Source organism: Talpa occidentalis, unplaced genomic scaffold (genome assembly GCF_014898055.3).
Source record: "Talpa occidentalis isolate TD23 unplaced genomic scaffold, MPIMG_talOcc4v2.1, whole genome shotgun sequence".
Classification (NCBI taxonomy): Eukaryota; Metazoa; Chordata; class Mammalia; order Eulipotyphla; family Talpidae; genus Talpa; species Talpa occidentalis.
Window position 1 is genome coordinate 89107379 of NW_026555331.1, and position 12776 is coordinate 89120154.

Here is a 12776-nt window from a genome sequence, read left to right on the forward strand (position 1 = left end):
ATACAGAGAGAAATCCTAATGTTTTCCTATGACCATAATAGAGGAAATTATTGGAAAAGCAAGTGGGCTGTACTGCGAAGAAACTAACCAGATTTTAACTCATAATGGTCCAGGTTCTGCTGCAGAAACCAACACAGCTCAGGAAAACACAGAACAGTATTTCACACTTTCTTCACCCACTGTTCACCAGCTCAATCAGAGTTGGTATCAGCTAAAAACTTGACCAGCTTCCTGCAGCTAAAGAACCCCAACAAGGCAGGAGAAGGTCTGCCCTCTCCCTGTCTCCTAGTTGACTGGCCATGGTGATGGAAAAATTGTGTCTGGGTTTTATAAAGCACGTCGCTGTTTAAGTCAAAATATAATTTGTTTCATAATAAATATGACCAAATTATCTAATAAACATGGATACATATAATATATCCTTAACATTCTTAAATGATAAAACTTGGCCATGAATATATAAATTTTGCTATTTCTCACTTCATCACACTGTATCCTCTACAGATAATATCAAAAGAAAAATAGAAAGGAAAAAAAAAAACACACCATAAAACACAATTGAAAATCAGCTGTCTAAATCTGATCTTAGAAAATGCTTAATATCAGTATTCTGGATCACAGACCACCACCATATAGTGATTCCTGAATTCAGGAACAAGGAACTTCAAAATGTATGTTCAGGAGCTATGCTGTTGTTGCTGTTCAAACAATAAAGAATAACTGTTAGATTGAAAATTGGGGTGGTTACCAGGGCAGGTGGAGAGGGGTCTGTTGGGGGAGCATGTGGCACATCCTAGGGTGAAGCTGTACCCCCCAAATTACATAGCTTTATAAACAAATTACAAATCAATAAAATTAAATTTAAAATAATGATAAAACCAAGGTATAAAGAAGGTATAAGCTAATAGCAATAAACTGTCCAGTTCTGGTAGTTTGGACAAGGCATTCATTCTTGTGACCACACCCAAAATAAGAGAAACATTTCTATCATCTATTTGGCCTATTCTCTGTGGTAACCACTAAAAGACTTCTGTCACCACAGGATAGTTTTGTGTGCTTTGTACTTATGAACTGATTTTGAGAAAATGATATTATGAATAAGCCATCATATCATTATTTAATATTATTTAAACATAATGCAACATTTCTATACCAACTATCCAACAGATTGTAACAGAATCTGATCAATATTATTGCTTTAGACACCAGCCTTGTGTATCAGCAAAATAAAAATTCTTGTTTCTAAGTTAGCCTACTATGGTTAACTTAGTGTTAAAAAACACATCAAAATGGTTTACATAACGCTTTACATGTTTTATTGATGGAATCATTCTCTCTGTAAACATCAAATTCAGTATTAACATTTTCTGTACAGAAAGCCCTAATGTGTTAATTATTAGTCACAGCTTAGTACTTCAGAAACGATGTGCCTAGGACAGCAGCTATGTTAATTCAAGTGTATCTGCTTTAATAAAAATGTTGCTGTAAAAGATTAAATATAATATAGATTACTATGTTTAATATACAGTAATTAACATTACTTTTGGAATATAATATTTATATTAACTAGGTGGTAGGAAGAAAAAAATCTATTAGATGTTAAAAGCGTATGTAATTTACAATCATTTCAACTGCACTTAGAATACCCAAATCAAAACAGATGTTCCTTGTTCTTCTTTTCTCCACTGCAGCCATGTCTGTTAGGCCTAATAAACCCAGCCTCTATTTAAACAATTCCAATGACAGAGGAAAGGGTTAGAAACTACCATTAATTGCATTAACATGCATACCTATTTAGTTAACACTTGTTGAATGTGTATGGTGTATCTGTGAGGATACAATGGTAAATGAGGCTGACATGGAATTTGACCTTCTAGTGGAAGGAAGGCAGGCAGACAAATGAACATTTGAGATAATTCCATGAGAGATGAATAATTTGAATAGTGTGTTGGGTCTAGTTCTACTTTCAGATGCATAGGACAAATCACATCCCTCCACCACATGACAGACCTTCCTATATAATTGACAACTACATATCTCCTTTTAAGAGTCTCTGTTCCAGAATAACCACAGTTCCTGTCATACTACCCACACTTCTCAGAAGGCTTTTTGAAATCTTGAGTTCTTTATTTTAGTCCTATTAAATGTTCAGGTTATTAACTTTAGTTTATATATTAAATTTGGAGATCATTTTAAATGATTCCTTATCAGGCCATGCAACATATTAATCCTCTCAGTGCCCTCTTGGTCAGAGAAGTTACAAGTATGCATTTTAAATTTTAATCTAAACTATAGACAGAAGTATCTAGCACTACAGGGAGTTAGTAGACCTTTTACCAATTACATTAGTACTTTGGGATCAACCAGATATGAATTCTACTTACTGTATTATTAACTAGTAATGAAATAATGCATTCTAGAATTTTCCAGGATTTAATGCCAATCTTATTGGACTCTACATTCAAGGCCACTTGGCTGTCATTTTTTTCTTTTTTTAAATTTAAGCATTTTTCTGATCCTAGTATTAATATCACCAGCTTTAGATTTTTACATTAAATTTTTAACACATAAATTTTTTCAACAGACATTTATTGTTTATTGAAAACAAATTACTGAGGTGGCATACTAGTAGTTAAAGGAGAATTTGAAAGTTTTAAAAAATACGTTGGGATTGAATTTATCTGATCGTAGATTTTCCTCATGAGCTAGTTGTTTGCAACATATTTTCAAAGATATGTTGAAAGATATGTTCAAACCCCTCAGCTTGCCAAGTGGGTGCACTCTAGGACCATGATCCCAGCAAGGTGGCTGTGCTGAGACTATGAACGACACAAGACTCACCTCCAACTTGGCATCCAGATCTGCATCAGAGGCAACGACATGCTCATCTTCCTTCTTCCCTGTGGCTTTAATAAAGGCCTGCTTTGTCTCCCAATACTTCTGCTGCATCTTATTTACAACGGACTTATCCTGACCATAGCGATCCTGTAAGTCCCAGGGATAACTGCTAAAAAACATTTATAAAGAGCTAATTTATTGATGACTTTCATTAAGACTAGTGTGAATAAATTTATCCAAACATGTACAATATCAATAAACATGAGTACTTTCTTATATGATTACAATACACCAAAAAAGTTAATTAATACTAATTTATCCTAAAACCTTAAAAAATTGGTAAAGAAATTAAGCAAATTTCGCAGGAAATTGAGAAACTAAACCTTGTAAAGTTCAGATATCAACAGGTTAGACATACTACTTCTATTTTTTTTTTAAGATTTATTTATTTGTTTATTTATACAAGAACCAGGGTACAGGCCAGATGCACCAGGGGGTGAGAGGATTCATCAGAGACAGAGTGGGTAACAGAATAGGCAAACTGACGAAATACACTGCTGAGGGGAGCAGCGGGCGAGACAGGAGAGGTCTGCCATGCCATGTGGGATTCTCACTGGCTAGCCGGGCTTGAACCCGCACTGCAGAGGCTGCGGACAGCTTTACAGTGAGGCACTCAACGCCTTCGCCACTAGGGAGGCCCCACACTTCTTTTAGAAGACAGGAAGTGAGGGCAAGTCAGGGAGGGTGACTGGCTTAGCACACTAGCAAGTTGCAGATAAAGTCAGAGACCAGGGTTCTTTCCACTCCAGCCTTATGGCCATCACTGAAGTGATGGCAGAAAAGTAGAGATAAGGGGCTGAAAAATAGCATAACTAAAATCTGTTACAGAAATACCTAAAATAGCCTAACTCACAAAATCAGAGTGGAATTGTGGACAACAGAGACTGGAAGGGGAGCAGGAAATGAGAAATTGCTAATGAATGGGAACAAGTTTCAAGCATGTAAGAGGAATAGGTTCTAGAAATCTGCAGTCTAACACTGTGCTTATAGCTAACAATGCCGTATTGCACACTAAGAATTTGGTTAAGCGAGTAGATCTCATGTTAGCTATTCTTGCCACAGTAAAAATAAAATTTTAAAAAAGAATACATTTTTAAATGGTACAGATTCTGAGAGGAAAACTTCAAATCCTTAGGTGTTTAAAATACAGACAGGAAGCTATATTTCAGGAAGCAGAGCACAGTGAAGATCATATCAAAAAGTATCTAAATCTCTTACTAGGTAATGTGTATGTTATATTTTATATGTCCAGGGCTTCTTGCTATGATGTTTTCCAACATCATACTCTAATAAGTTTTCCAACTTTTTCCATAATAAGTCTGAAAATCACAAGAGTGAGTGCACTTAAAGATTTGAAAGTTGTATTTCAAGTATTTATGTATAAAGATAATGAGTATAGTTACATTAACTTAGTCAAGTACAATCTTCTATTTCATATGATAAGTTTGGTTTTAAAAATAGCTGAAAAACATATCAACAATCAGCAAAAGTGCTATTTATAGATAAGGCTGGGATGAGGTGGTTTTTTTCCTCTTTCAAAATTTGAAGAGCTAATATTTCTTTGAGAAGTGCTTATAATCATCATTTGGTACATGTGCCTGACCAGAGTGTCATTATGTCTGATTTTTTTCTCCCTTCCTTCCCCTTTCAATTTAGAAGAACACAGTAATCTAGATTATATATTTCATTTTTAATTGACTGAGAATTCAAATTTTGTGCAGTTGAAAATGTGTGATATGACATAATCATGCCTTATTTCTGCACATAACTCCCTGTACTGTATTGGAAATGTTTGTTTTTAGTAAATACTATTTAACAATGTCTGTGAAAGTTTATTTATTCAAAATAAAGGTTCTTAGTGGTCTGAGTGAAAAAAATATATAAAGGAGAAATTAGAAAAAAATGGGAATAAAGTAGAATTCTGTAAAAGTGACCAGAGTACCCAAATATTGACAGAAAGCTTGCCAGTGGTGTTTCATCCCTCCCTATTGTCTACACCCTCCATCTTATCTAGATTTCCTGCTCCAAAGGCCCACACAGGACCCTAGATATCTCCCCTTAGCAACATGTGCCTTCTTCCATCTCATCTGCAAACTGGCCACTCAAAATGTGTTGGGCTTGTGTGCTAAAATAAAAGTTGCTTTCTACTGTTATATCACAATACTTGTATCTCAGAACTTGAAGATTTATACTCTCCTTCCTGATAACACTTAAAATCTGACTTCCTTGGCAATTCTTCACAGAGAAGTAGGACTTATGGTACTTTTATGGTTTCTGCATTGTATAAAGGTTTTACTATGAGCTTACATAAGAGAAAATAGAATGAAAATTTGTATAACTTTTATATAAATTATAATCTCTCTAGTGAGTGCATATAAAAATTGGAAGGATACACTCCTGCAAAGTGTGGATATTTTAAGGGAATTGAATTTTTGAGAGTGGGAAATAGATTTCTGTTTTGTATATCTTTCTTTGTCAAAGGTTATAGATTAACAGGAAAAAAAATTTAATTTTTAAATGAAGGGGGACTTTAAAGATCTAATGAACTCACCTCACCCTATCATTTAACAAATGAAGGCTCTTGGGTGTCAAAAGGTTAAGAATCTTGTCCTAAGTCACAGAGGATTAAAATCTGGTCTCTAAGCCCCATCATATTGCTGATTTCAATAGTCTCTGCAGCCCTTACATTTTAGCACCAAGCAGTGACGTGACAGAGTAAATAGAAGAAGGTTCCACTTCTTGAGGTTCTCCATTCTCTTTTGGTGGGTGGCTATCTACTGCTCCCAGGATATAACAGTCATTATGAGGGTCATAGACGAGAGCCGTCTCCTTGACTTAATGAGGCAAAGTGGAGCAATTAAACCAGCCTGACAACTCTTAGAGAGCTGTCAAATGGGGATACTTAGGGAAACTAAATCCCTAAGCCATTTATTAATTACCTTTTTAAACTCATTACATTTTAAGTTATGCAAAAATTCTTTTGAAGTTTGGCATTTGATATTATAGAGGTCTTGAACTTGATAGCTTCTCTACCAAGACAGGAGGGATTAATAAAGTATATTTCTTATTCCTTAATGTAATTAATGGTACATTTGAAAAGTAAAAACATACACATTTGCTCATGATACAAAAATTAGAGAGGTAAAACATGACAAAGATCTGCTTGCCTAGGGCCTCCCTGGTGGCGCAAGGGGTCAAGCACCACACTATGAAGCAATCCTCAGCCTCTGCAGCATGAGTTCGATCCCCGGCAGGCCAGGGAGCAATCCACATGGTGCAGCAGACCTCTCCTGACTCACCCGCTGCTCCCCTCAGCAGTGTACTTCAGTCAATCTGCCTGTTCTGTTCCCCTCTCTGTCTCTGGTGAATCCTCTCACTCCCTGCATCTCTGGCCTGTACCCCAGTTCTTGTATGCATGAATAAATAAATCTTTGGGAAAAAAAAGATCTGCTTGCCTAGTGACTCATGGGTTCAAAAGTGTTCAGAAACACTGCTTAAAGTAGACCTGGGATTTATAAGAGATTTAATCTACTACTGATCTTTTATTTAAGGGACACAAATAACAGTGCCATGTGAATACCACAGCTATCTCATTCAGCATCTTCTGCTTCTAACCAAGATCAGCTCCTGAATGTTCATGAAGGTTGAAGTTATGACTAGAAATTAATGAATCTGAGCTCATTACACCTGCCCTACATAAAATTCCCTTTTTAACCTTAACATTAAAATTGTAAGCAAGATAATGATTTTAAAAAAATACATCAAGCCATCACATGTGAAAAAAAATGGTGATAAGAAATTAGATTCCATTCCAATGAGAAAACTGAGAAATACAATAGTTGAAACTGCAATTTTATGGCCTGGATTTTAATCCTATGTGACTTTAGGCAAAATTCTTAATCTGTTGAAACCTAAGTTCTTCATTTGTTAAAAGATGAAGGTAACACATGTTCACTAGATCTCTATAAATTCTAAATAGGATACTGATCAAAAACGTATATTCTATTACATTTGAAAAAAATGGTAACAGGAAAAATCACCACTACATTCCAAAAATTTATATACATAAGTTAATTTTTTATAAACTATACTTGGGTAAGAATTTACAGTATTTTTTGTCACTTGGTTTTCATATTACATTTAGCAGTGATATTCAATTTGAGTATATTCAACATTGAAAAGGGAGGAATAACAGGTTTTTTGATGCTAGTGTAACATTTGATTTTTCCACTCAAAAGACGTTTATTGAGCATATACTATGTGCTTTTCTCTTTCATTAACCTCTCCCAATTTAGAAAAGATATGAAATTACTTACCATTTGTGTCCTGACATGTTTTCTTCTTCTTTTTCTATTGCTGATGATTTGGGGAGAAGGGACAGGGAAAAAGCATGAGAAGATAAGTTATATTATAACCTGAAATAAAACAAATGTTTAAAATTACACACTATATTTCAATTATGTTAATTTGACACATAAGATATTTCAACCTAAGCCAATTCTATTTATATTTCAGAGACCAAACATTATTAAACGGTAACACTATACACCGGTGTTGACAATAGTTGAAATATGCTAATGAGGCAGGTTGAATAAAAAAACAGGTTATAGATGACTATATAAAATAGGAGACAAGAAGAAGCAAAAGCAATTCTATATACTGTTGAAGCATACAAATATTACAGAGTGATGTTTAAAAAAATTACTTAGGAATGGTGAACACTAAGTTACCTCTTTAAGGGCAGGTATGGGGTATCTGTTGGAGGGGTATATAGGGGCTTCAGCTGTGCCTGTAATGTTCTTTGTTAAGCTAATATACTAGTGAGTATATTGCATTGGATGTCTCTTTATAAATCTGATATTTCATAATCATTATTTCTAAAGAATAAAATAGCATGCTGAAAAACCAGAAACAAACAAAAAAGATTTGACAGGTTAAATAACATACCCAAAAGTGCGTGAAAAAATTTGAAAAGATGTGATTCACAGTTTTACTGGCCTAATGTTAATCTACTTTCATCTCATTAATATTTATGCCTTTGTCCTTTACTCCATTTACCCCAGTCAGAGAAGCCAGTCAACCACCAGGGCAGAGCCAACCAACCCAACTACTTGTCTACTGGGTGCTAAAAAGGATGGAGAACTCTCCACCTAAAGGATGATGTTGGGCCAGACACAGACTGACAGAGCCACAGGGAACACTCAGCATCTGATCACTGGACAAATTAATCCCATTCTTCTCCCTTTACCGGCACTGGCAACCAATAACCCTAAAAAATTACAGTTTATCTTTTTTGATTGCTGAATAGTATTCCATTGTGTATATATACCACATCTTCTTGATCCAGTAATTTTTTGGGGGCATTTGGGTTGTTTTCAGCTTTTACCTATTGTAAATAGTGCTCCAATAAACATAGGAGTACAGGTATCCTTTTGAATTAATGTTTTTGTATCCTTTGGGTAGATCCTTAGGTGTGGAATTGCTGGGTCATATGGTAGCTCCATTTGCAGTAACATGGATGGAGCTAGAAGGAATTATGCTCAGTGAAAAAAGTCAGAAGAAAAAGAAAAATATTGGATGGTTTCACTTATAGCGGGAAGATAGGGGGACCAAATAAGACATCAGAGGAAAAAATGGTAACAGTACAAAACACAACAAAACAAAACAAAAACAGAGAGACATTCATAAACCAGAGACATCCTGCAGGGGAGGAGGAGGGAGAGAGATCAGAGAGAAGGAGGGAGAAGCACAGGGAACTGTGGTGATGGTACACGGGTGAATTGGTGAAGGAAATTCTATGGGGACTACACCTGAAAGGAGGGTAAAAGAAAGCAAACAATTGTTTAAAAATGAACAATGATGGGGCCTCCCTGGTGGCGCAAGGGGTTAAGACACAATCTATGAAGCTATCAGCAGCCACTGCAGCACTAGTTCGATCCCCAGCCAGGGAGCTACCCACATGGCACAGCAGACCTCTCCTGACTCAACCGCTGCTCCCCTCAGCAGTGTATTTCAGTCAGTCTGCCTGTTCTGTTCCCTACTCCGTCTCTGGTGAATCCTTTCACCCCCCCCCACACCTCTGGCCTGTACCCCAATTCTTGTGTGCATAAATAAATAAATATTTTTTAAAAATGAACAATGATGTAAATATATATATATATATATAAATTTAAAAAAGATGACACAGTAACACTATGTAAGCTTTCAAAAATATTTCAAAGGAACTAAATTGAGTTGCTGAAATCCTGGGTTACAGGTATAGGGACAGCAAGAGGAAGAAAGGAAATGTCTTAAAATGTGCTGGGCCTCTGAAATGACAGCATGTCCCTTTCTCTGGAAGGCATCCAGCTTTTTAGATAAGTTTCTTTGGGAATGACAGTCATGATGAGTAAGGCTTGCCCTCTACTCAGTAAATTGAGGAAAGGCCACAGATTGGAATCTGTCCTCTCAGCAACCACAGAACTTTACTCCAAGTACACATTTACTTTAGCTTAAAGTTTCCAACAAAATTTCTCATAAAAAGATTCTCCTTCCTTACTGAAGGAAATTAAATTATAAAACTTTCCTTGATTTTCATTTCACCATGAACTATTAGAATAGTTGATACCATCTGATTAATTTTTTATTTCGGTACAAACAACACAAATTTGTCCTCTTCATGTTTTGAGTATACAGTACTATTAACTATATGTATAGTATTTGCAACAGATCTCCAGAACTTTCTCATCTGGTATAACTGAAACTCGATCCATTGAACAATTTCCTATTTCCTCCTCCTCACAGGCCCTGGCAACAATCATTCTACTTCTGTTTCTGCAAGTTTGACAATTAGATAGTGATATATCAGTAGGAAAATCACACAGTATTAGTCTTTTTTTGTGGTTGGTTTATTTCACTCAGCAGTATATCCTCAAGTTTCATCTACGTTGCAACATATGCCAGGTTTTCTTTTTTCTCTTAAGGCTGTATAATAGTCTATAGTCTGTGTAGAGTACATTTTTTGTACACAGTGACCCACTGATTGGGATATAGGTTGCTTTCACATCTCGACTACTGTGAATCATGCCGAACATGGATGTGCAAATATTTCTTTGATTCTGTAATAAATCCAAAAGTAGGACTCTAGGTGATATGGTAGTTCCATTTTTATGAATACACTTCTTTTCCCTACAGCAAGTGTACCATTTTACAATCCAACCAACAGTACTCAAGGCACTAATCTTTCCATATCCTCCCAAACACTTGTTATTTTTTGTTTTGTTTTGTTTTGTTTTTTAATAGCAGCCATACTGTTTGTGAAGGGATATCTCTTTGTGATTTTTAATTTGCATTTCCCTGATCATTAGTGATGTAGAGCATCTTTTTATATGCTTATTGGCCTTTTGTATAACTTCTTTGGAGAAATGCCTACTCAGTTCCTCTGTCCATGTTTAAATTGGATTGTTTGGATTTTTCTGGCAATTGCATTGTAGAATTGTCTGGATATTAACCACTTATCTAATATATGGTTTGTGAATATTTTCTCCCATTTGGCAGGTTTCACTGTTGTTTCCTTTGCTGTGACTTTTTGACCAACTTTTTATTATTAAAATAACCACAAAAAATTGCTGAGCAATTTTCTTCCTAGACTTCCAGGCTAGTCTCAAATGATAATGCCACATGACAGTGTTTCTCAAGGTATTGTTTACAGACCTTTGGAATCTTCCACAATGTTAGCAAGCAGATTCCTGGGTCCCATCACTTGCCAGAATCTCTGGGAATGAGCCTGGGAATCTGCATTTGTAACAGGCTTTGCAAGTAATTCTTAAACAGTCAAGTCTGAGTACCACAGCTAAAAGCACACAGGAAACAATTCTTTCTGGAAATGGATCTTTCTGGAACAAGATTCTACATTATAAGGCCCAAGAGCAAAGAAACTATAGGTGGCCAAAATCAGGTCAACTTTACTGTGCACATCAGGTCTCATGAGAATATAATTGTACCCAGGGCTTGTATCTCTTATTTTATGTTCCAGATCCATACTCCAGGGACAATTAATACACATTTTAAGGGCCTCCCCAGTGGGGCAGCGGGTTGAGCACCGCACTGTGAAGCTGTCTGCAGACTCTGCAGTGCAGGTTCGATTCCCGGCCGGCCAGGGAGAAACCTACATGGCGTGGCAGACCTCTCCTGTCTTGCCCGCTGCTTCCCTCAGCAGTGTATTTCAGTCAGTCTGCCTATTCTGTTCCCCTGCTGTCTCTGGTGTATCCTTTCACCCTCCCGTGCCTCTGACCTGTACCCCAGTTCTTGTATAAATAAATAAATCTTTAAAAAAAATAAACATTTTAAGATTTTCTGACATAATCCATTCATTTTGCTTAATCACTTTCTAAATCCAGTGTCAAAACCAATCTTAAAAAACCATTATAATTCTCCATTAATTCATTTCAGTTCAATAGTTTCATCAAACATTCATTGATCATCAAATTAATACATGTCAAACATTGTCCCTAGCCTCAAGGAACTCATAGTCTTGATCAGCTCTTTCCAATAGAATATATATGTAATGTAAAGTTATGTAATTGTTATGTTAAAAGGGGAAAAGAAACAGTGAATTTTAATATTTCACTTAACCAATACAGCTAACATTATTTTAATAGCATTCATGTTTTTGTATCAAATCTGTATATTTTATGCTGCTATGTATTTTTATACTCAATTGAGATTAGCCATATTAAGTACATATTGTTCATATTCGGTTAGTGACTACAATATTGGACTGTACAGTTTAAGGAAGACAGACCTAAAAACATAATTTCCAAATGTAGGAGACTCAATTATTTGCAAGGAACTTATAAAAAGATCTTTGTGAATTTCCTAAATTTGAAGATCCTGATGTTAAAATATACCCCCGTAAAATTATTTGGCTTCCCCGGTGGCACAGCGGTTGAGCGCTGGGTTGCAAAGCTGCCCTCAGCCTTTGCAGCGCCGGTTTGATCCCCGGCTGCTCCCCGGCCACCGGAGGAGGGTCCCACATGGCGCACAGACCTCTCCTGCCGCCTGCTGCTCCCCTCAGCAGTGTACTTCATCAGTCTGCCTGCTCTGCTCCCTGCTCTGGCTCTGGTGAATTCTCTCACGCTCCCGCGCTTCTGACTGTACCCAGTGCTTGTATAAATAAATAAATAAATAAATAAACAAACAAACAAATAAATAAATAAATCTTTAAACAAAAAAAAAGAAGTAAGTTTATGATTAGCTAATATTTTAATTCACAATTCTGTGAAGGAAGCTATTTCTCCACTTTTGCCACAAGGCACGTATGAAACAAACTCAAAATTAATAGTATCATGTCTTGAGCTTGCTAATAATACAGAAAAGACTTCCAAAGCTGTGCTTATGGCCATCCTATCTTGAGAGCTAAGCAAAGAAGAGCAAATATAAAGTCACTCAAGGACTTCATTTGTCCCTGATAAGTCAGGCATTAAGATCACAGCTGTCCTCAGCTGGAAAAACAGGAAAGAGAGACCTTTTTTTCAGATTTTGTTTTGGGGTTCTGTGCAATAACTAAGTTCATTTCTCCTCTACGCATTTCCTACACATCTACTGTGTTAAGTCTTCAATTTTATCCACCCCTGTGGACAAACTACAACCACCCCACTTGTTTTTATTTTAAATAGCCATTTTAAAATCATTTTGAACACATTGGATGGCCAATAGATAAGAAAACATTTCCCCAAATATCCCAAGATTCACAGAACGCTAAAGAAATTTGTTTTAGAACAAAGTTGGATGCATACTACAAAGTAGAATAGTCAGAATGTCCTTGGCTGCCTTTAACCCTGATACTGGATTCTCCTTGGAAATATAATATGAGGAAGTATTTTCATTCCATATACTCT

At 36.1% G+C, this 12776-nt stretch overlaps 1 protein-coding gene across 5 annotated transcripts in view; it reads right to left on the reverse strand.

Moving 5' to 3' along the window:
* The window catches only part of ICA1 (islet cell autoantigen 1), a 150183-nt gene that overhangs the window by 124474 nt on the left and 12933 nt on the right, over positions 1 to 12776 (reverse strand). For 3 of the 5 annotated variants that reach the window (XM_037508234.2, XM_054692387.1, XM_054692390.1), the window contains exons 2-3: positions 7215 to 7313; positions 2842 to 3007 (exon numbers count right to left, since the gene is read on the reverse strand). In XM_037508234.2, coding sequence (XP_037364131.1) covers positions 2842 to 3007; positions 7215 to 7231 — 183 coding nt within the window. In that variant the 5' untranslated portion in view covers positions 7232 to 7313. The remainder of the gene's footprint in view (positions 1 to 2841; positions 3008 to 7214; positions 7314 to 12776) is intronic. The other 2 variants (XM_054692388.1, XM_054692389.1) reach the window with 1 other exon arrangement.